This window comes from Pagrus major, chromosome 19 (assembly GCF_040436345.1).
Source record: "Pagrus major chromosome 19, Pma_NU_1.0".
NCBI lineage: Eukaryota > Metazoa > Chordata > Actinopteri > Spariformes > Sparidae > Pagrus > Pagrus major.
In genome coordinates, this window is record NC_133233.1 from 17,773,698 (window position 1) to 17,795,552 (window position 21,855).

General features: G+C 40.2%; 1 protein-coding gene across 1 annotated transcript in view; it reads left to right on the forward strand.

The window, feature by feature from the left end:
* The window catches only part of vipr1b (vasoactive intestinal peptide receptor 1b), a 48,423-nt gene extending 27,093 nt beyond the window's left edge, over nt 1–21,330 (forward strand). The window contains 11 exon segments of the mRNA XM_073488900.1: nt 2,370–2,467; nt 6,245–6,377; nt 11,381–11,534; nt 11,638–11,698; nt 11,779–11,851; nt 14,113–14,204; nt 14,789–14,918; nt 15,603–15,644; nt 17,517–17,580; nt 17,583–17,657; nt 17,660–21,330. Of these exon segments, the coding sequence (XP_073345001.1) occupies nt 2,370–2,467; nt 6,245–6,377; nt 11,381–11,534; nt 11,638–11,698; nt 11,779–11,851; nt 14,113–14,204; nt 14,789–14,918; nt 15,603–15,644; nt 17,517–17,580; nt 17,583–17,657; nt 17,660–17,706 (969 nt within the window). The 3' untranslated portion in view covers nt 17,707–21,330.
* The last annotated feature ends 525 nt before the right edge of the window (nt 21,331–21,855 follow it).

Genomic DNA, 21,855 nt, shown 5'->3' on the forward strand with positions numbered 1-21,855 from the left:
TATAAAATCAAATGAGAAAAACACAAGAATTTAGTTTGGCGCTTGCTGAGTTTCATTGTCACATATGTTAAATAGAAATTTTTGGTTTTAGTAGAGGTTTCGAAGTGAAACATTTGTCCAGTGTCTCCACTGGTTCCCTGTCCACCCAGAGAAAGTAATAGCACGTAATTCCCTGTAAAACCACAAATTGTTGTTCTTGCAGTTCATTTGATATATGGATACAATGTGGGAGGTGGAGCCCCATTCATTCCTATTAAAGCTGCTCATTGGCGCATGAAGTCAAAAAAGTGCAGCATCGTGGGTGTAAAATCACCCAGATCAGTCTCCTTTATCTCTGGTTTGCTCTACACCAAAGGGTTTTCAAAGTCTGTTAACCCCCCTCTGCCCCTCTGAGAACCCACTTCTACTGTAATGTAAAAAAAAAAATGTAAAAAGAGTTAAAGAGTTTTGTCACTCCCAATCTTCTTTAGCCATTGGCTGCAACTTGAGCCCTGTGTTTTAACCTATATATGTTTGCATTTAGGCAAATTGGCACCATTAACAGAAAGCTGAATTATCTGTTAGCAGTTTCTGTTTGTGGTGTACCCATGAAGGTACAGACAGCTGTCACTGGATTACTCTGATGCTGCAGAAAACTTTAACCTGTGACAAATCACAGGCAAGTTCTGATGTTTGAGGAGTATAGTTTTTCTGTGATTCCTATGTGGATTTATGGATGTGCATTTGCGATAATGACATGCTCAGAAAGTGTAAATTCATGTCTCCACTATGTTTGCACTGTCTGGACTGGAAGACTGAAGATAACTGCAGAGTTGTTGTAATTATTGGAGGGGTGGTACTGACTCATTTCATATTGCACTCTCTTGATCTAGACTTATTATAAAAAATATTGATTTTATCCACTTTAACCCACAGACAAGAGAGAGGTATTGAACTCTTGGCAAGAAAGTTATGTTCATTCCTTTTTCTCCTCTTCTTGTGTGAAGAATTCATGAACTAAAACAGTATTCAGACTACACCAAAGGTGAATATATCTATCAGTCAACATTGCTTCCTGAAGCAGGCATATGTCTTTAAAGCAGAACACTCTTGATTTTCATTGACAAGCCTGGCTCAGTTAGTATATCCTGCCTCTGTTATCAGACATTATGAGTCATTAGAGGTTATTCATGTTGCCTTCAAGGCAAGGAAGGGAATAAATACATCACATGTTGGTCTTATCCAGTGTAATGCAGAGAGAGTTAATCCGTGTTGACGAAGGTGGAGCAGAGAGCTGATGTGCTCTACAGTGCAGTAAAAGCTTTCTAGGTGGGTACTCTGCTCTGTGACGGCCTCATTAGTATGCCACATAGGAAGTCAGGAGGGACCAGGCTGGTGAAGAGCTCTAAAAGGAATTTGATGTCCGTCCTTCTGCATACTTGATACCTCCGTGTGCCACAGGATGCAGAGCTCTTAATCTCATTTTCATCAAGCACAAAAAAATCATACAGTGCCACGGCAGCAACATTGTAGAGAGACAAGCAAAGGCTTCGTGTGAAATCCAGCTATTACAGAAGACGACAACGAATGTTAGCTTGCAGTGCGTCAGCAAATCCAGTTGGATTGAGTCTTATGAGGTGAGGGAAAGTTTGATAAGAGTAGGTCTGATAATATGTAAATTCCACCACAGGAAAGACTTGAAGCTCTCTGCCTGTCATGGTGTCAAGTTCTGTCCTCATCAGTCACGTTTTGCTTTTCATTTCCTCTCTTTGTCTGTGTTCACCTGTGTCCCATCAGTTAGTCACCGTCTTCCCCTCTCTCCCTGTCAGTTTATCTGTTCCTGTGTCTCCCTGTCCCAGCTTCATGTTGTGTGTTTCTGGCTTTTGGTTCCTGATTCCTCAAGTCATTTCTGCTTTCTACTTTGCTTTAACTTTTGGTTTTGTTATTCGCCTTTTCTTGCTTTTTGGATTATCAGCTTTATGTTAATAAAGCTCGCTTTTTGTTCAAGTTACCTGCCTGCCTGTGCGTCTTGCATCTGTGCCCCCTTTGTTTGATCATGACACTTCCATTAGGTGGAAAAAAAGGATTATGTGGATATATTGGTATTGGAAGTAGGCAACAATGAGTTAGAATAATATCTGCACAAATCCAATATCATGCTTCCCTCGCAGCCAATCATCACTGGGTGCGTGTTTTTGAGTCTGGAGCTCCGGTGATATAAAGTATTAAACTGGAGGAAAACTCTCAAAAATAAAAACATGTATTATTCTGCAGAGAAATTGCCCCAGTGATCATTACTGTGTTTTTATTTTACTTTGTTTCAATACACACAGAAATAAAAACTTATCATTTGACTTGTGTTGATGTCGTGTTCTTTTATTTTCCTTCAGGGCAAGTTTTTCTGGCAGGTGAAGATAGGCTACACCATCGGCCACAGTGTTTCCCTCATTTCTCTCACCACAGCCATTGTGATCCTCTGCATCTTCAGGTATGTAGAAAAACAGTGAGACACACTCACCACACGACTGCTCATTTTTTTCTCAGCGTACGTAGAGAGAAGCAAACAGAAATCTATGTTTTCACTCCTGACAGCAGCTTGAGGATTTGCACTATTGACTTTTATGATAATTCCTGAAACATAAACCCTGTCCCCGGCCTCCTGTGGTCAGTTGTTTAAAGAACGGATAAAAGGAGAGAATAAAGAGAAGAAGAAGGCGAACAAACAGTCACGGCTGCAGGACCCCCTGTGTAGAGCATTAATAAGAGCAATCTACCATAAAGCAAACTGACGTTGACTTCTTCCTGCTGGGCAGTATGATACGGACAACATGACGGTTTGTACATCAAACACTTAGGCAGTACATCTGAACTGGGATTTGATAACCTCCGATCAGCTCAGCTTCACACCCGGGCGGAAAAACGAGGCTTATGTGAAACTATGAAAGACAGGAAGAAAGATATAAAATGCTCTCTGAATTAAACTGTCAGTCAAACGTGGTGATGCTTTCATTCATTTCACTGCCTTGATCTTTTGAGGGCACTTATCTGCAGTGTTTTGGAGATTATATGTCAGAAGTACAGTGACGTGTTTGATATTTGACAAGTGAGCGACTGATTGTAAGCTCCTCAAACACAATTACAGTTTTGATGTCAAGAATGATGGAGATCACAGCTTTGGTGGCAGGTGGCAAATTCTTTACCCTAGAGGACAATAAATAGACAATACACAGTAGACAGTATGTGCATGACTCAGATAATACTGATTAAAGGGACCTAGGAACGTTCTTTTGGTTCTGTAGTTGCTGGAAATGCTTGTTCAAAAAGGTATTAGGTTTGGTAGACACAATATACTGTATATATTTACATTGCTCATAAGTGTGTTGCAGTATGCAGTGTAACCATTTCAGCCCAGTTTAAATGGGCACATTTTAAAATTGTTTTGAATCTTAATAGGTTAATACTGTGCAATTAACACACATATTATAGGGACACATATTCATCAGTAATCCTTTTACAGGAATATGGGGAAGACCGAAACTGCCCAAGTCAGAAATAAATAAATAAATGTCACAATAAATAATTAAAGATGGCATCAAATGCATCAAAAATGATTAATGAAAATAAATGTAGGCATTAATTAATCTATAGAATGTGACTTAAATGGATATTTCTGCTTTAATTGACCTTTGTATGTCACATTAAATCAATTAATTCCTACATTTTTTTATATTGCCATTTATTTACTTATTTACGTCTGATTTTGGCAGTTTCACTCCTCCATACAAATTGCTGATGCATTACCAGTAAAAATTGGGAAAACAGTAGAGTACTGTATTTGAAATTAGATTCATGTAAAAGAAAGTGGCTGAAAAATGCTGTAACTAATAGCGTATAAAACCACAGTGTTCAGAACTAAAGTCAGAAAAAGCTGATTCTTTTGATTAAATGCAGTTTTTCCACCTCAGTCGTCGTAACAAGGAAATAGGAAAAAGCAGTTTATAAGTAGACGGATGGTCTCCATTTCGGCATTTTGTCACTGAACGCACTGTAAATAAGCTCTTTGCTCTGCTGGAATAATCCCCACACGAGTACTCTGGCTGTGAAATCACTCTTCATGCTGCATGAGCTCTCCTCTGTGCTCACTTGAATTCACAGCCAAAATAATGTGATGCAACAAGTATTTTCTTTCTTCCATCCAACCATCCATTCTTTACTGTGTGCCCACTAATTCCCTACAGGGCCACGGGGAGAAAGAGAATTACTTTTTTCTATCACTTCTTTTTTGTCAGCATTTTTCTAGTAGTATAGCGTGCCCCCGCTGCTACACTGTGTAATACTGCATTAGTCACAGGTCAGAGCTACTTTTCATGTTTTCCGCAGAGACATGCAGTAGGTGTGAAAGTGTGTCCACCTGAGAGTTGCGTTCACCCTCGTGCATCCAGAGCCACAAGGCGGGCCAAGGTCAGGATGATAAAAGAAAATGTGTGAAGGTGTGAATTCGAGCCGGCCAACAGGTTTGAGCCTGGAGGAGAGTAATGACAGGGCGGTGGGAGGGTGAAGATAGCTGAGGGGGTTACAGTGAGGGGTTTTAACAGGGGTTGGTGTGGTGGAAAGAGTCACACCTGTTTCTAAAAGATTACAGGTCGGAAGCAAAAATATGACAGCCTGTCGCATTTGTTGCAGTTTGGTCTTTTGAGAGCCGAAGTCATGACGTCAATCAGGACTATAGCCTTTGATAAACTAGCTTTGGTTGCTCAATGCTATCTCTCTGTCTGCATGTCTTTCATCGGTCTTTCTGAGAAAATGAGGCGTGCTCCTATTGTTTTCCTCCCGTACCCTATTCTGAGACAACTCAGCTTCACTGCGGCAAAAGCTGAACAACGTTTACTTTGTGAACTACAGCAACCTATAGTGCAGCAGTTTGGGTACCTACGTCATTGGGACTGTTTCGTCCGTATCCATAAATGTCACCAGCACTCTCTTCTAAAATCATTTCTTTAACCTTTTCAGTCGTAATCTCTGTTGCCTAAAAATGTTTACATTGCCCACTCCTCTCTGTCCAGCTGTTATTTCAGACATGTCTGAAATGGGCTGGCTGATATGGCCTTAAAATAATATTGGGGTTTTTTTAGACAATAGGCATCTTATCTTTAAAATCAATTCAAAAGCACTTCAGAGTCAAATATCACAATATTTTTGACAGAATACGTCAGTCTCAAAATTGCATCAATGTTATAGGGATGACTTGGGGGTTTTACTCAAGGTAACGGTGGCTTTGATTTGGTCGACTGTCTCTAAAACTACCGGGAGAGAGAAATCTAATAGATTACCTCATCCATTTTGTTTGATTATTTCTGTTTAATCGATCCAAAACAGTCAGATCTCTGCTCTAGAAGAAAAGGTTTCCTCCCCTGATCCAAAATCATTTAACCTTGAGAAGAAAATGATACTTGTAGTGAAAGTACTGACTATAAGCCGAAATGGAAAATTACAGTCTCTAGTTACGACGACACCAGCGCAGTGAGATTAGATCTCACTTTTGCCCCCAAAATAGAAACAGCAGATGATTACACATGTGGAATTTCAACACTTTAATTCTGCTGAGCTTTCTCCTCTGTCAGTGTTTGCCTGAGCACTTAGACTGAAGTCTCTGAGTGTCTAAAACTGAAATGTTGCTGAGGAAAACAAGCATTTAACAGTTTGGAGTGTGGACCAAATTTGGATTAACAGCCTTTTAACAATTGTCATTATAAGCTGCTGTGACTTAATGTTAACAAGCTTTCATGGCTGTGAGATAAGGTGAGATGGAACTTAAATTACTCCCTGAGGGGGTATTAAGTGATTATACATGCGCTGGAAACCAACATCACCTGCATGAACAACAATTGAAGCAAATCACAGATGTGATCGTGCCATCTCTCGCTCTCTCCCTAAATATTGAATCTTCATGGTATGTGATAAACGTGACGAGGAAGTCGAGAAGTTGATGCTCAAGCACTTCAAAATGTTTCCGATTAGTCATTTTGAAATCCACACCTCTCGACTTTATTGGCGAATGATGTGAAGGACCATCAAACGCTTTCGTAGTGCTCTAAAGCAGATCCTCCCACGCAGTGATAAAAGGAACTAATGAGCTTAATTATGAGTTTAGTCAGTCTGTTATTTGCTGTCATTTTAAGCTATTAACTCCAAGGACATTGGATAATTAGTGTGAAGGCCCTCTTTATTGAATTGTGTGTGTGTGTCTCGCCTCTTTGTCGCCTAGGAAGCTCCACTGCACGAGGAACTACATCCACATGCATCTGTTTGTGTCATTTATCCTGAAGGCCATCGCTGTGTTCATCAAGGATGTTGTCCTCTACGAGGTCGGGGAGGTGGACAACTGCTCCTCAGGCTCTGTGAGTTGTTTTTCAAAGACACTGCTGTTTTGCCGTGGCTGTTTTCAGATGAAGCTCTCGGGGATTTCTGGTGTCTTTGAACCCCCGAAGAAGTCAAACTCTCGAAGAAGCTCAGCAGGTGCACATGACACTCAGGGTGTGCAGACGCGGCGCAGAGCTGGAAAGCTGATTATCCAAGTTGGACCACCTAATGAGAGGTCTCCTCAGCTCAGATGGGGACGAAAAGATGGATTTCTGTAGCGCTGAGGCTTGACGGGAGACACAGAGGGAGCCTCAGTGGTTCTGTCGAAAGGTCACTTTTATTATAACAAGGACAAAATCAAGTCAGGGTAAAGATCGGTATCATTTGATCAAGGTTTTTAGTACATATGACCTTCAAACATCAAGAGCGATGAGTTGAATAACTGCATGATGGTGATTCTGTTTTATCTGTTGCATTAATTGATATTTTTATGGATTTTTATAAGTAACACTGGATTTTTGAGGGTAAACAGCTAGACTGGATTACCAACGTCTTAACTGCCCCAGGGCATCGAAAGTTTTTTATTTAGGAGTATGCAGTACTTAAGCGAAATATTGACTGACTGTCCCAATTTATGACCTGATCTTGAGGCCTTTTGACAGCGCCCCTTTCATTCGTTTAATCCCGCAGAAGACTTCACAGTGTAAAATCAACAAGTTGTGGTTTGAAGAGGAGTTACAGGGGAGTGTTCCCCTCCCTTCTCTCTCCTTTCCGTTTTCGCTCTACCAGCAAAGTTATCTGCTTTCTCCGTCAGAGAGAAAAAAAAAAGCACACCTCGTGTTTCGGATACTTGTTAATTATCCAGCCGATCAAAACCAACGTCCACCGAATTACAAGACAACCCGCCGGGTGCACTTGCAAGCTCGTACGAAAGAACAGCATAAGAAGGGCTACATTAAATAGGAGAGGTCGCATCACAATCAGTGCGTTTACAGGAGGGACGTAACACCAGAGAACATCTTTCTCTCTCTGGTTCTCTGCAGAGCATGTGTGAATGTCAATAGATGGGATGTGCAGAGCGAGGGCAGATTGTACATTAGTTAATCAATCACGGTCGGCATCGTTCTCTCGTACGGATAATAAATAGAAGTTAAGAAACGCTGAAATGGTCCACCAAATATACCTCGGGTTTTGTTGATTTAATCCAAAATGTGGTGTAAAAATGTCAAGTTGGGGTTTTACGGAGGGTTATGTGCAGTGACTTTAGGAAGTCATTTCACAAAATGTCACACCGTTTCTTTAAGAGCAGAACCAAAAAAAATGTTTCGGACCTTTCGGGATGGTAACGTGGAAGTTCTAATGTGACAAAAGCCAATCACATATGAATGAATGGTATGTAATTCACGTGAGAAAATGTGAAAACTTTGAATCATATGTGAAAAAGGCCAGCTATTTGTAAAAAATGTCTGCTTCACATGTGGCATTATCTTCTTTTCAAGTGTTAAAACCAAGTTCACATGTGAAAATATTAAAATTACATATAAATTGTGATTTTTCACATGTAAAAAGATAAAAAAGTATTCCTTACAGGGAGAGTAGAAACAGAAAGATTTACTTTTTGGATCAAAAGAAAAAAATCAAGATTTTGAGAAGCTTTGTTAACCGTCATACCCCTCAGGCAGCAATATAAAAACAAAAACGTAATTGTTCATCGGAAATACAACTCATATAAAACAAGACTAAAATACTGCAAACAGTAGCTGAAGATGTTAAGTCCACAGATCTGCGCTGTCCTTAAATAATGTCAGGCTTACAGGCCATACTTGGATTTATATCAAACCACAATGTTTGGATGTTTCCCAGTCTGCTCTCAACACCACCACCACCACCGCCGCCGCCGCCGCCACCACCCCACCACATACCGCTGAACCGCAGACCAGAGGCCCCTGAGGCCACAGTTAGGCCTGCTACATGTGGTTTATGTAACAGGATGTGGCCACACGACACGCGGAGCCTCAGAGTGTATTTTATTAGTGAGCTCTCTGGCCGCCTCCGTTGTGTTAATGGAGCTACTGGGTTGACAGGAGCCAGCTGCTGAAAAAGACATTACAGAGACAGGTTTGGAGCTCCAGCTCATCGTGACCCTGACATTACTTCCTGTTGGCTCAGTGACAGTCGCTGTCTGTGTGTAGGTGTTCTGCATGCTCCTCGTTCTACAGTTGGATGCTTGCTGTAGTGACCCATTAGATTAATTCAGGACATAATCGCTGTAGGGAGGCTTACAACTAATGCATTATTTAAGCTACCTGTGTTTGTCACAATGTTCATCCAATGCGCCACTGATGGCAGGCTTTTTAAATGGAGCGCCAGCAAATAATGTGTACTGATTTGCATGCATTAGGACCGCTCCGGCCCACTGCGGTGCATTTTCTTCCTGTCAACATGCCAAACTGGGATCAGTTTATATATGCTACCAAATTCCTGTCAGCTTTGTGTCAGTTTAACGAGAAGTGTATCCCAGAAAGCAAACACAGGAAAGTAAATATATCAGTGCTGTGTACATTTCCACTAGTAGTCCAGGTGTGTTTGAATCAACAAGCAAACTCCCCGGACATTTCTGAGAGGCAGGGCTGGTGCCAAAAGACGATTTCATAATATCAGTGGTAGAAATATCCAGAATTTAACATAAGTAGCAATTCTGTCCACAGACCTTAGCTCCTCATGACACCAGTTAAATCCAGGCAGCAACTTTAATCAGCCGTGGACAGATAAAGTGGAAATCAACACAACCTCTCTCCTGTTTGCTTCTGAAGAAAGACTTTCCTTCACGCTTGTACATGAAGTTAAAGGGGCACAGTGTAGTTTTGGAGAAGAAATTCAAACTCAGGCGTTTAATATTTACAATATTAATGAGGTAATAATACAAACTCAGAAATTGTTTCCATCACTGACTAAACAAGCTGTTCTCAGAGGAAAATAAGGTCCCCAGAACACTGTTTGAAGCTAGAAAGGTGGCAGGGTCCACCACATATTAAACAAAGTAAAACACTATGAAATTGTGTTGTCCTTTAAGGTCAGTTTGTTTATTCAGTTTATTCAGACATTAAAACGAAAAAAGTTTGTTTATTAAGTGTGTTTACGCATATAAACAGTGAAGATCTTTCTCTTCCCTAAAATTTGAGGTTTTGGGTTTGAACTTCCAGAAACACAAGTGAAGTATCAGTGTACTAAACTATGAATGAGAAGCAGTTTGACGTCTTCAGTCTTCATAATGTTCATGTACTGTATCCCTGAAGACTTTGACTCCTCTGCAGGGGCTCGGTCTTTACACACTGCTCATTTTTCATGTGACATTTCCCTCCTCGTGACTCATTCATCATTCTCAGCATTGTCCTTGTCTCTGTCTGTGGGTTGAGCTCAGCCTGTCAGAAAACGAATGTCCGTGCCTTATTCATATCCACTCATATTTTGTTTCTTTATTACATTACTGTTTACCCCTCAGCCCGACTGCCCGATTGTCTCCATCCATAATGTGCATCAGCCCATTCCTCATCACACTCTGTCCTTTTCACCCTCCTCCCAATTCTTCCCATGTCTCACATCTGCTACATCTGCTAAAGTGCTCATCGCATTCACTCTCACAGGGTTATTTTTAAAGTGGGTACACTATTGATTTTTCTCATCTGTGTGATGCCCTCCCTGTTGCATCTCTGGGACGCTCATCCCAAAACAAGCTTGTATGTGGTTCATGGAGTCAGCCCCGGACCTTACAGAGCGAGAGTGGTTGCAGTGAATTGAAGAGGTTGTGAAAAAAGCGACATGCCTCACACATCAGCTCAGCCTGCCCACACCATTAGGGGAAATGAACCTTTTATACTTGTGTAACATGTTGAATAGCAGCAGGCTGAATTTTGAAAGAATTCACCCGTCCTCATGGAGCTGTTGTGCTGTTGTTGAACCAGAACAGAGCTGATTATTTCACCCTGTGTGGTTGTTCCTCTCTTGTCCTCCTGTTTGCTGAAATATGTGCTGGAACATTTGTGCACTTTAGCTTTGTGTCATCTATTGGGATGGATAGATGGAGTTATATGTTGCCATCTTTCTGTATTACTAGGGTGGCTTATATACATACGCACACACACATGTTTAAAATTGAGAGAACGCATATGAAAAATGTAAAAAATTTTAATCTTCAATACATAATTGAACAGCTTTAAACACTGCGTTGAAATATATTTATCTGCTGCCATTGTCATCGTTATAAATATTATTAAGTGATTAATTAAAGGTATTAATCGTCAGGTTTGCAGGTGTGAATGTTAATATAGTAATAATGAGTTATGTTACTCTTAAAGTGGAAGTGTTCATAAGTCTTTGATAAAATGTTTTTTACTTTCTGCTTTCTTACTGTGATAAGTGAATTTTGGTTCTGGCTACAGCGAAAAGATAGACCACAGGGCCCAGAAGTCATTATTATTAATGGTTATAACTGACCTATAGGACATCAATAATAAATGCTTTATTCGACAATAATATAGCCGTACTGAAGTCACGTTCATCATTCTGCTTCATTTGATATGCACCGAGTCAAAATCTCCATTATTTGACATATTTGAGGCAGTAAAGATGTTAATATGAGACTATAAAATGACTTATTTTGCAATGCAGAACAACCTTTTTTATCACCTTACTATCATCTTCATTTATAATTCACTGAAGGCCCAGAGGTGGATTTAGTTTAATTAACCTGAAATGCTCAGAGGCACGTCAGCTTACGTTCGCGACCCTCAGTTTGAGACAATCATACAGAGATGTGATTATTTATTTGTGTGCAAAATGTCATTGTGGCATTTTAAAGTTTGGATACAGGCAGCCTGCACCCAAAGAAACTCAATAAGTACATTCTTCCATTTTTTTAAAGTCAGTTCTGCCACTCTAGGGTATGAAATTGCACTTTAATATCTGCAGTGTAATCTTGTTCCTGCTCTCTGTCTCTCCACTTAGAAGATCATTCATGACTGTGTCCTGTGTCCACCTCCAGGTTGGCTGCAAAGTGGTGATTGTGTTCTTCCAGTACTGTATTATGGCCAGTTTCTTCTGGCTGCTGGTGGAGGGCCTTTATCTTCATGCATTGTTGGCAGTCTCTTTCTTCTCCGAGAGAAAGTACTTCTGGGCTTACATCCTGATTGGCTGGGGTGAGAATGTCTTCCTTTTCTGCCTTTTCTGCTCTCCTGGGGTTAGACCTCAGCTGAAGTCTGAGCTCTTCACTTTTATTTATGATTTTTTTTGTGCCCCTAGGAGGTCCGACAGTTTTCATCACAGCTTGGAGCATCGCTAAAGCCTACTATAACGATGTTGGGTAAGAAAAACTTCCAGGGACAAGGAAACCAGAATCCGCTGCACCATCTTGTGTGTTAATATCGTTTCATGCTTTACCAGGTGCTGGGATATAATCGAGAACACTGATGTCTTCTGGTGGATCATTAAAACTCCCATTTTAGCGTCAATCCTGGTAAGTTTGCAAGCCTCGACCATTTCGTGATCACTCAAACTCCATCACTTTGACATTCTTGCAACTTGCACTGTCGACACTCTCAAGTCAGACTTTGAAAGCAATTCTAACTGCCAGTAGGAGAGAAAACGTCTTCGTCAGTAATCATCAGAGCACCTCAGACGTATCTGTCAGAGTTCTCCATGTGAAGGCTTTTAAACTCCACATTCTCTTTAGTGTACAACTGAGAGGACGGCACGACCTCAAAACTCTCATCTCACATTAGAAAGTTTCACAGACGTCTCTATTGATTCTTTTTTCTCGACTGGCAACGTTTTTGGTAAGATACCTATACCTACCTACCTGCATTAACTAATGTTAATCAATGAACCCCCTTAGTGTGAAGTGTTAGATTATTGTTTTTTGCACTTTGGCACAGAACCAGGTTGAGCTGCTTGTCCCTGTTTCCAGTCTTTGTGCTACACTGAGCTAACCGGCTGCTGGCTGTTGCTTCATATTTACTGTACAGAAATAAAAGTGATATCAATCTTCTCATAACTCACAGCAACAGAGCGAACAGGCAGAGGAAGTCAAATAAAAAGAAAAAAGCGAAGGTGTGATACTTTCACCTCAGTCCACACATAGATCGTAGATTGAATCACTTACCAAGTCAGAAAAAGAAAGTGATATGTATCTGTAGTGTGTGTGTGTGAGAGAGAGAGAGAGAGAGAGAGAGAGAGAGAGAGAAGTGAAGACACTTTCAGAGAGGTGTGAAAAGCAGGGGAGAGATCAACAAGCAGAAAAGCTGCAGTGGAGAATGTTAAGTGGTGAAAATAAAGATGATTAATAATAGGCTACTGGAACTGAATCTTGCCCCGAGGACTATGTAATTTGCCACTAATTATAGGGAGTGTGGAGGCCGTTTTTCTACGTCCAACTTAATCTTTCTGCATCATCCATATTTACAAAAGCAGTCCAATTCCCATCAAATCTGTTTTTATGTTACTAAACAAAGTAGTTGAAAACACAATGTATTGATTTTCTTTATATCAGCCAAACAGTAAGCAGAACAAATCTGCATTTCTTCTGTCAGACTGACATACCAGCCAGTTTCGCACATAAGGATCTTTGGCTTTTCCATATATACAAGTAATTCTCAGTACCATATTTGAATTTTATCATCCTAAATGTATGTTTAGTCCATATATCACATATAAATATAGAAATAAAAAAATGTACGTACTCTCCATTTATGTTAAATTCTTACCTGTAGGCAGATGTAATATTTTTATCAGCCAAGCTAGCAGAATGATTTGTTAAATGTTAGCATGCTAACATGTTTAACAAAGAGGGTGCACATGTTAAACATCACATACTTGCTTTACATCCGCATGCTAACATTGTCAGGTTAGCATGCTGTGTTAGCGTTTATGAAACTCAAAGCATTGCTGTACCTGAATACAGTGAAACAGAGCTGCTAGCATGACTGTAGCAGGCTGTTAGCCTTCTTCTATTGTCAACTAAGGTGACCAGGGAACATTTCCAGTTTGGTGGTCAGTAGATCATTAAAATATCCAACGTTATTATCAATGAAATGCAAAAGGTTTCATAGCAGTTTCATGTATTTTGACCTGTAATAAATTAAGGCCGACTTGGCCACTAGCTAAGTAACTGTAAACCATGTTGGAAAATCATAGTTCACATGGTCTGCCTGGTCTGTCTTGCCATGTAAAATGTTATTTCACTACTTAACGTACAGTTAAAATAGGAGACATTTCCGAGGACAGCCAGGGACAGGCCCCCAAAAACGGGGACTGACAATTTAATTTTTAGGAAATTGCATTTTGAAAACTGTAGTAAACAGCAGACTTTTAAAAAGACATCTGGGATGCACAGAATAGACAGAGATAACATCCCCCTCCTCGTCAGATATCTGCTGATGTCTTGAATTGTCAGCCTTTGCTTGGCAGCAGGTCTTGGCACAGCATGTTTAGTTGTGTTCATTCACATTAGGATCAGGATCAGCAGCCTGGCCGTCAGATCCCTCTGTCTCTTCCTCTCTGCAGCAGCTGAGTGATGTTTGCGTTGTGTTCTTGGGTTCAGAGGTCCAACACAAATTAACAATTTAGGAAATGCTCGTTTTCCCACAGGGCAGCGTCACAATCCAGCCAGAGCGAGATGAAATTCAGCAGCAAGCTTCTGTTGTGTGGAGAGTTTCATCCTGAGAACAGAGTGAGCTTTTTCCATCTGGAAATCATATACTGTCCTATTATTCTCCACAGATGAACTTTATTCTATTCATCTGCATCATACGAATACTTCGCCAGAAAATCAACTGCCCAGATATTGGAAGAAATGAGTCCAACCAGTACTCGTGAGTATGATTTTAAACATTTCTATCGTTCGTCAGTTCAGATAAGATTGAATATTATCGATCCTCATAAGATCGTTAGAGAAACTCTTCACCATTTAAGTAGTTTTTCTGTCTTGGGCTGAATTAGGTTCTGAGAGAGAAGATAATCTCAAATAAACACAGAAAGCAGAGGGATTTTGTGGTGCTGTAAATCTAATTTTTTCTGTGGCTCCCTTTCACTTCCTCAGAGCAATTTAAACTTCCTCGCTCATAGCAATGCAGGGATGACCAATCCTTTCCGAACTTCAGAAAAGAAACTCATGGCACTCAGCACAGTAGCCTCCCCCTGGCAGCTGCTTTACACAGAGATATAGAGCTCTGTGTGAGAGTTTTTTCCCTGTGATGGAGAGCATCTCATAAGCCAGCCGTAATGCGTGAGACATTTTCCCACTGACACGTTTAATAGTGTTTTTTTCCATCTCTGGCCCTCAGAGCCGAAATGTAAAATAACAAAGTGCTCCGCAGTTGCATTTCATTATTGGCGTATATGGAGACAGATTGGAAATTGGTCTCACCGTGAATCCATTTCTGCTTTGTCGTTTCAGGAGACTGGCGAAATCGACGCTGCTTTTGATTCCGCTGTTTGGGATCAATTTTATTGTTTTTGCATTCATCCCAGAGCAGGTGAAGACTGAACTGCGGCTTGTTTTTGACTTGATTCTGGGATCATTTCAGGTATGATGTCAGCTTTTTAGGAGGAATTTGGATTTTACAAATTCTGCATTGAAGAATTGGCATTTGGTGACTTATGTGAAATGGTGTCCCAGAAGTTCAGCCATCTTAAAGGGTACACATTAAAGTGTGTTTACAGCTTAGCCAATGAGTGACATCACTGGAGGCAATTTATCAGATTAAATGCAGCTTCCTCTGGAGCCACAAAACTCCCCAGGACCGGTAAACACACTGTAACATTGGTGGATTTACCCTTTAAGAACATATTTTTCTCGATTTTTTAAAATTCAAGCTCAAGAGTAATAATTTGGCTTCCTGTCAGCTCTGACTCGCGAGTGTTTTCTATTGAAGAAAAGGCTTGCCTGGCAGGTCTCCAGGCACTTTTGTGCTGGCAGATCCATTGGCAGTGTTACCACTTTTAACCCTGGAGTTATTTCAGTTCATCACATAATGAGGAATAATGGAGAATGCAGTGAGAGAGCACAGCTCCATTACAGGCCACTTGGAAACCAGGGAAACCTTCCCAACACATTCCTCCCATCGTTCTTCTCATATCTTTTTATCATCATTACTATAAACCAACCATCCCACATTCTTTTAGCAATGTAATCCATTTACATGGTTCGTGATTAAACACATTTTTAACACTGTTACTGCTCTCTTATCTGTGTTTTTCTTTCCATTTAGGGATTTGTGGTCGCAGTCCTTTACTGCTTCCTCAATGGAGAGGTAGGTACCCCTCCACGGTGATGTAAACACCAGACGCACTGTTTACACCTCAAGATATCCAGGCAGAGATAGCCCTCAGTGACGTGGTTATTCATAGACAATGAAATCTATCTATAACGTTTCTGTGACTTCACTGCAGCATTAACATTCACACACACAGCTCTGAAAATGAGGATGAGTCACCAGCGTAGGTCGCTCCAGCCACACCTCCTCCCTTGGACCTCCTCACGGCATATTTTCTGCGCTGTGCCAGTAAAAAGCACAGCCTTGTTGGCAGTGAGCTATTCAGTGATGTCTGCAGAGGCTGTCTGTGGGCACATTAGTTATGTTCCAGGGGCTGGACCAGATTGAATCACAGTGATGGGCTGGATGGCAAGGCTTGACAATACGCCACCTGAATTTTAATCTGGTGCAATTTTCAGGTGTCCTTTGTGAAGTGTAAAGCCTTGACTGCAGCCTCAGGAATTACATGCGCTCCTGGAATCCTGTTTTTACACATAGTGGCATGTGGAGTCATGACAAAACACATGAAATGTAGTATCGACAAACAGGAGAAACTACAGTTATTTTCAAATACTGTACAAAGTCAAACAAAAGGCATGACAATAACAGGAGAAAGTCATCTGCAGGGAGACAAAGAGCTCAGGGACTTACTCATTACCCACTATGCTGCACTGTACCTACCTTTACAATGATACACAACACAATACAATCAGTAGCCAGGTAATCAGGTGCATTATACAAAGAGATGTTTCTGTTATTTAGTCCACCCTCATTGTATTAGAAACACCTTTTGTAGAGATGCCTTAATGTTTTTCCTCCATCTTCTAGCTCTTCAGCTTTAGTGTTGGTGGCCATGCCAACCGCCTAGCTTTTCTTCTCCTTAATGTACGATGCATCACTTCTTCAGGACTAAATAGTCTTTTACTTCAGTATGGCTGTAAGATACAGCTGTCGATTTACAGTGTAATTATATATATAAGGTACCAGAAAAATACTGACGACACTTTGATGGGGGGATCCAATCACAGATTCTCTAGTTTTAAATGTAATAAGGTTTTACATTATTGGTAAAATGTTATTAAAATATGGGTCAGGACATTTTAGAATATAATTGGTAAAATTATTACATTTTGAGGTTTAACTACATTTTCAATCAAGTTAAGTGCAAATTTTATTACATTTACAGACATTACATTTATAGGAATAGTCCGTTGTTAATTGGTATATAGCTCCAACGTGTGCACCAGCAATATGGAACAAAATCCTCGGTATTCAAAACAATGCTCTATTTGTTGTTACTGTGGACTTCTCCTGATTTTATATGGTGTTAAACCCATCACCAACTAACCTCTCATGCAATATTGTCCATTAAGTTAATGTTATGAGGTGTTCCACAGCGTACTGTTAGCTTTGTTCAAAAGTTAAGGACCCAAAAACACAAAGACAGACGGGAGAAAAACAAAAAGTGAGCTTTAATAACCAAGCTGGAATCCAAATTACAAAGACAGGCAACAAAAGCTGCTAAAATCAAAGAGCAAAACTATTTGAGAACAAACCAGGATTGGCACAAAGAACACAGGGAGCAAATGCAGAAAAGACACGAGGACTAAAACATGGGAACTGACGAAGAGTGAGGGTAACACACAGACTTAAATGTAAATGAGGGTCAGGTAAAACAAATAAAGGCAATAAAACAGATGGGAAACAGACAAAGACAGGAAGTGTAAAACAAATCATGACACATGAGGATGAAACCTACAAAATAAAACAGCAAATAACTGAACTGAAAACCCCAAAACATGGGACATGCAGCATAAAATGAATGTACATGGAAATTGCAAATTAGTTTTTTGTTCTAATCCATTGTAGGTCCAAGCAGAGATCAAGAGGAAGTGGCGGAGGTGGCACCTGCAGAGATACATGGGCTCGGACACCAATACCAACATCCGTCTATTGGCAGCAGTAACAACTTCAGCACCCAGATCACCATGTTGACGCGATGCAGCCCAAAAACACGCCGGGTTCATCCTCCTGTCACGACGACCTGTCCTGCATATGACTCAGACAAACTGTGATACAGACGTGCTAAACACTCACATGCCAAACAGAAAAGACACAGCGTATGTAAGCTCTTGAATGAAAGAACACACACTCCTTCATTAGCAACATGCACTCTTGGGGGGATGTGTTGCTCGAGTGTGACATGGACAGAGGTAGGTGGTGAGAGAACACAGTGTGACTGTAATCAGCTGCTTTTAATCTCCACGCTTTCTTTAAACATAGCAGGATTGAGTGGCTGAGATACATCGCTTCACAAGCACAGCTTTGTACATTTGAATGAGAACCATTAGCGTTTTTGTGTTTCATGAGTCACACGTGGTCAATCGCTATTCAGTTCCCTGCGTGCTCAGACACCGGGCAGTGCGAAATGTCACATATTAATGGGGTTGGGTGAGGGATCCAATTGTGAACCGTCCCACCTGATGTAATTTCGTGCTGATTAAAAATCACTTAGTGGATTCCTACAGCTCTAAATTACCAAGGCTGGTGCAAAGACACAGCCAGCAGAAGAAAGGGAGCTGTTTTTTAAAAGGAAATCCCATTAGCTGTGTTGTTACAGTGTGATAAAAATACCAGAAATGCAATATGGAAGGTGTTGCTGAATGTGAATGGTGATATTTTAGGCAACAGAAAAGAATGTAAAAGAACAAAACGGTGTGCAAGCGTTTTGTTTTCCTCCCTGTGAAGGAAGACAGAAAAAGAAGAACATTATTTCCATAAATGCCAAACAGATTTGGACCGAGTGACCCGTGTGACGCTGATTCACAATGATGGGTTAGGAGTATACAAATGCCCTTCTCTGCACTATCACCCTCATGAGAGACTGATTGCCCTTTGCCTTCCCTGTTAACGGCACAGCCTTCACTCTTCTTTTTCATTCTGAGTCACTGATAGGTTTGATATCTTCTTCTTTTTTAAGGCACTCTGGCAGTTTTGCTCCAATCACTGACGAGTGCCTGGTTTCAGTATTTTCAAGTGACACTTTGAATCAAATCTCCGCTGACTGTCGCTCTGCACAGCAACTCCGGAGAGGAAATGCCTTCAAGCAATTCAGTCCTTGAATGTTTACATTTACTCAGAATGGGTCATTAAACATTGTACAGACAAGTATACAGTGTAAAGAAAATTAATTGCTATGGATTGTTGTGCCATACTGATCATATCGTGGCTGCAATGTCAGTAATGTATCATTCTAATTGTTGTTTGTTCACGTTATTGAAACATGTGAGATTTAAAGCCTCGCCAGAACATAAAATTCTCCTGTGCAAGCTTGTTTATGTGGCAGTCTGTGGCTCCGTGTTAAGCATAACAGCTGAGTAAAAGAGACTTGACTTTAAAACATTTCTCAGACATGTACAAAGAAGCTTTCTCTGTGATGCTTTGGTAGAATAACTGGTGCTTGAACCCCACCATCCCACAAATCCACCATTTTGCAAAAACATTCATGAATTCTCCATTGACTTGTCAGGTTTAAACTTCTCCACTGGAGGAGTTTGAACCTGACAAGTCAGCAGAGACTGTGGGAGCCAGTATGTAAAGCCAAACAAGGTGACAAGGATGACTGGCCCTGTCACAACAATGCTATCATTGTTCTTTTCAGCTTACATGGTTAGGCTGAAAGTCACCTGCATGTTCATGCAAACGGGAACATCCAGAAGATCCAGCTTTACCCCGGAAAAAAAACATCATCTCAACCCTCTGCTGATGTAAGGGGTCAGACCGCCATAGAGCAACATGTGAAATAAAGAACACATGCTAATGTTGATCTTGGAAATGATAAACAGTAAATCATTCAGAATGTTTTGTTGGTGACAAAAGGAATAGTATTACATTTTGGGAAATACACTAAATCACTTTCTAGTGGTATGTTAGATAGGAAGATTGATATCACTCTCACATGCGTTATTATGGATCCCACTGCTTTTCTTGCAAGCTTCTGATTGGTTACTTTTTCTGGTTGCATTCTCTATGCTTGACTCAAACTGCTAACTCACACACAGAATAGCTCTGGTTATGTCTGTTTTGCTAGTGGTTCTGATATGGTAGTTTATGAGTTGTAGTTTCCCTGGTAAACACACTGACCTCTTGGACCTGTCCCAGCCTGCTGCTGCTCCTCTCAGGGTCACTTATCCTCCAGATCCAATCTACGCAGCCAGAGTGTCTCTGGGCTAGACGGAGAAGACAGGCCGGGTCTTCATAGCCCCTGAGACACTGCAGCTCCGACAGCCAGAGAGTTTGGTGTGTTTACTGGGGGAACTACAGCTCACAACCTGCTTTATCAGCTTCGCCAATGTCCGTATGTTTTACAGACCAACCGCAAGAAAAACCCAACCCATTAACACCAGACAACCACTCAACATACAGTTAGGAAATGGCAAGCTAGCTAGCTGATTATAAGGGCCACGAAAATCTCTGTCAGTTTTTTATGTTGTGGCGGGAAGGAGGCATCAGTTGAACTTGTCTAAAAACTTGATAGATGTATTAGGAGTACCAGGACCACGAAGCCATTGAGCCTTTTGTTGTGCAAAAATGATGAATGCAAGCCAATCAGAGACAGTGTAGGTCGGGTCGGATCTATAATAACACCCTTCACATCTGTCTTTTTCAGCAGCCAGTTAGCTTAGCTTGGTCTAGCATAAAGACTGGAAGCTGAGGGAAACAGCTAGTATGGCTCCATTCGATTATATAACAAAATCTTAATTGTGGAGTCTTGTCATCACTGTGAGGTTTTCAGGCAACCAGAGACACTTCAGGAAGCTAACTACTCCCATGCAAAAAAACCAGACAGTTTGAAGACACTTTTTAATTCATCTTTTTAACCTTCGGAAATTTGATTACCCATTTCCATTCTTTGTGCTAAGCTAAGCTAACCAGTTTAGTGTACAATTATGAGAGTGGTATCAGTCATCTCATCTAACTCGCTTCCCAAAAATGTCAAACTATTCCCTGAAAGACTCATTCCCGCACACTGTTTAGTGCTTGTCTTCTGTTGTCAGTAAAGTTTAATGTAATTGTGCGACCATACCAATGTACCTCTCATAACAGTGAATGTAAATAGAGTTGTACATGGTGAGGAAACTATCGAACTATACAGCATTTCCAAATCCAGTCACAGGTGTTACTAGATATCATCTTTTAGTGTTTTGGTAACCTGGCATGGTTGTTTTGTATCAGTGAGATAATATTAAAAAGTGATATTGAATCAACAATGACTCTGTGCACTTATAGTGTAAGTATAAGTATTCAGTATTGATGTATTTGTAATATGGATTTTTATTTGCAAACTGGATATTGTGTTGTGTATATTTAAAATTTGAGAGTTTTTTGGTTTGTTGTTAATGCAATACGTGTAATACTGGTGCAATGCAAACCATTGTGAAGCTACAAATGTACTGCAAGTATTTATTAGCTTAAGTTCACATTTGTGTTCATACAGGACCACTTCTTAGTTTTCTTAGTCCTTAGTTCTTCTTAGTTTTAGGTTTTTTATAATGGGTTTTTTGCACATTATTATTATTATTATCATTATTATTATTGTTATTATCATTATTATTATTAATATTGTCATTATTATTGTGTTGAAGAGTGTATGTAAATAGTGAGGAGAAATAACTTGCCATAAAATTTTAACATTGTTCCACTCAAACTGTATGAAATAAATTATTTAGAAATATATAAGATGGTGGAAGTTCAGTTGTTATTTTACGTGTTCACACCTTCTGTCAAGTTGCAATAATCAATAACACTTGATAACAACCATTGATAAGCTGTATATTTACGGTTAATTGAACCTTAGTTCATAGTTATTTAACTGTTAAAAAACAATAAGAGGCTTTATTAATAATTTATTAAGCAATCGTAAAGGTTTATTAGCATCAGTTGTAAATGTAATAAAGTAATAAAGTGTTACCAACAATCTCTTTAGTAAGACTGTCTGCACCATGAGCTGTTGTAATGTCCTTACTGAATGCTACATGTAACATACTGTTGCTTAATTGAAATTTATTTTCATAAGCGCCCTCTGCTACTTGACAAGGGCATGGCCTAGAGTTGATTCATTTTTTTTTTTTTCACACCCAGTGATGTTCACTTAAGCTTCCCACTCAACTTACTCATGCAAATACTCTAATCCCTGTCACTGGAAAAA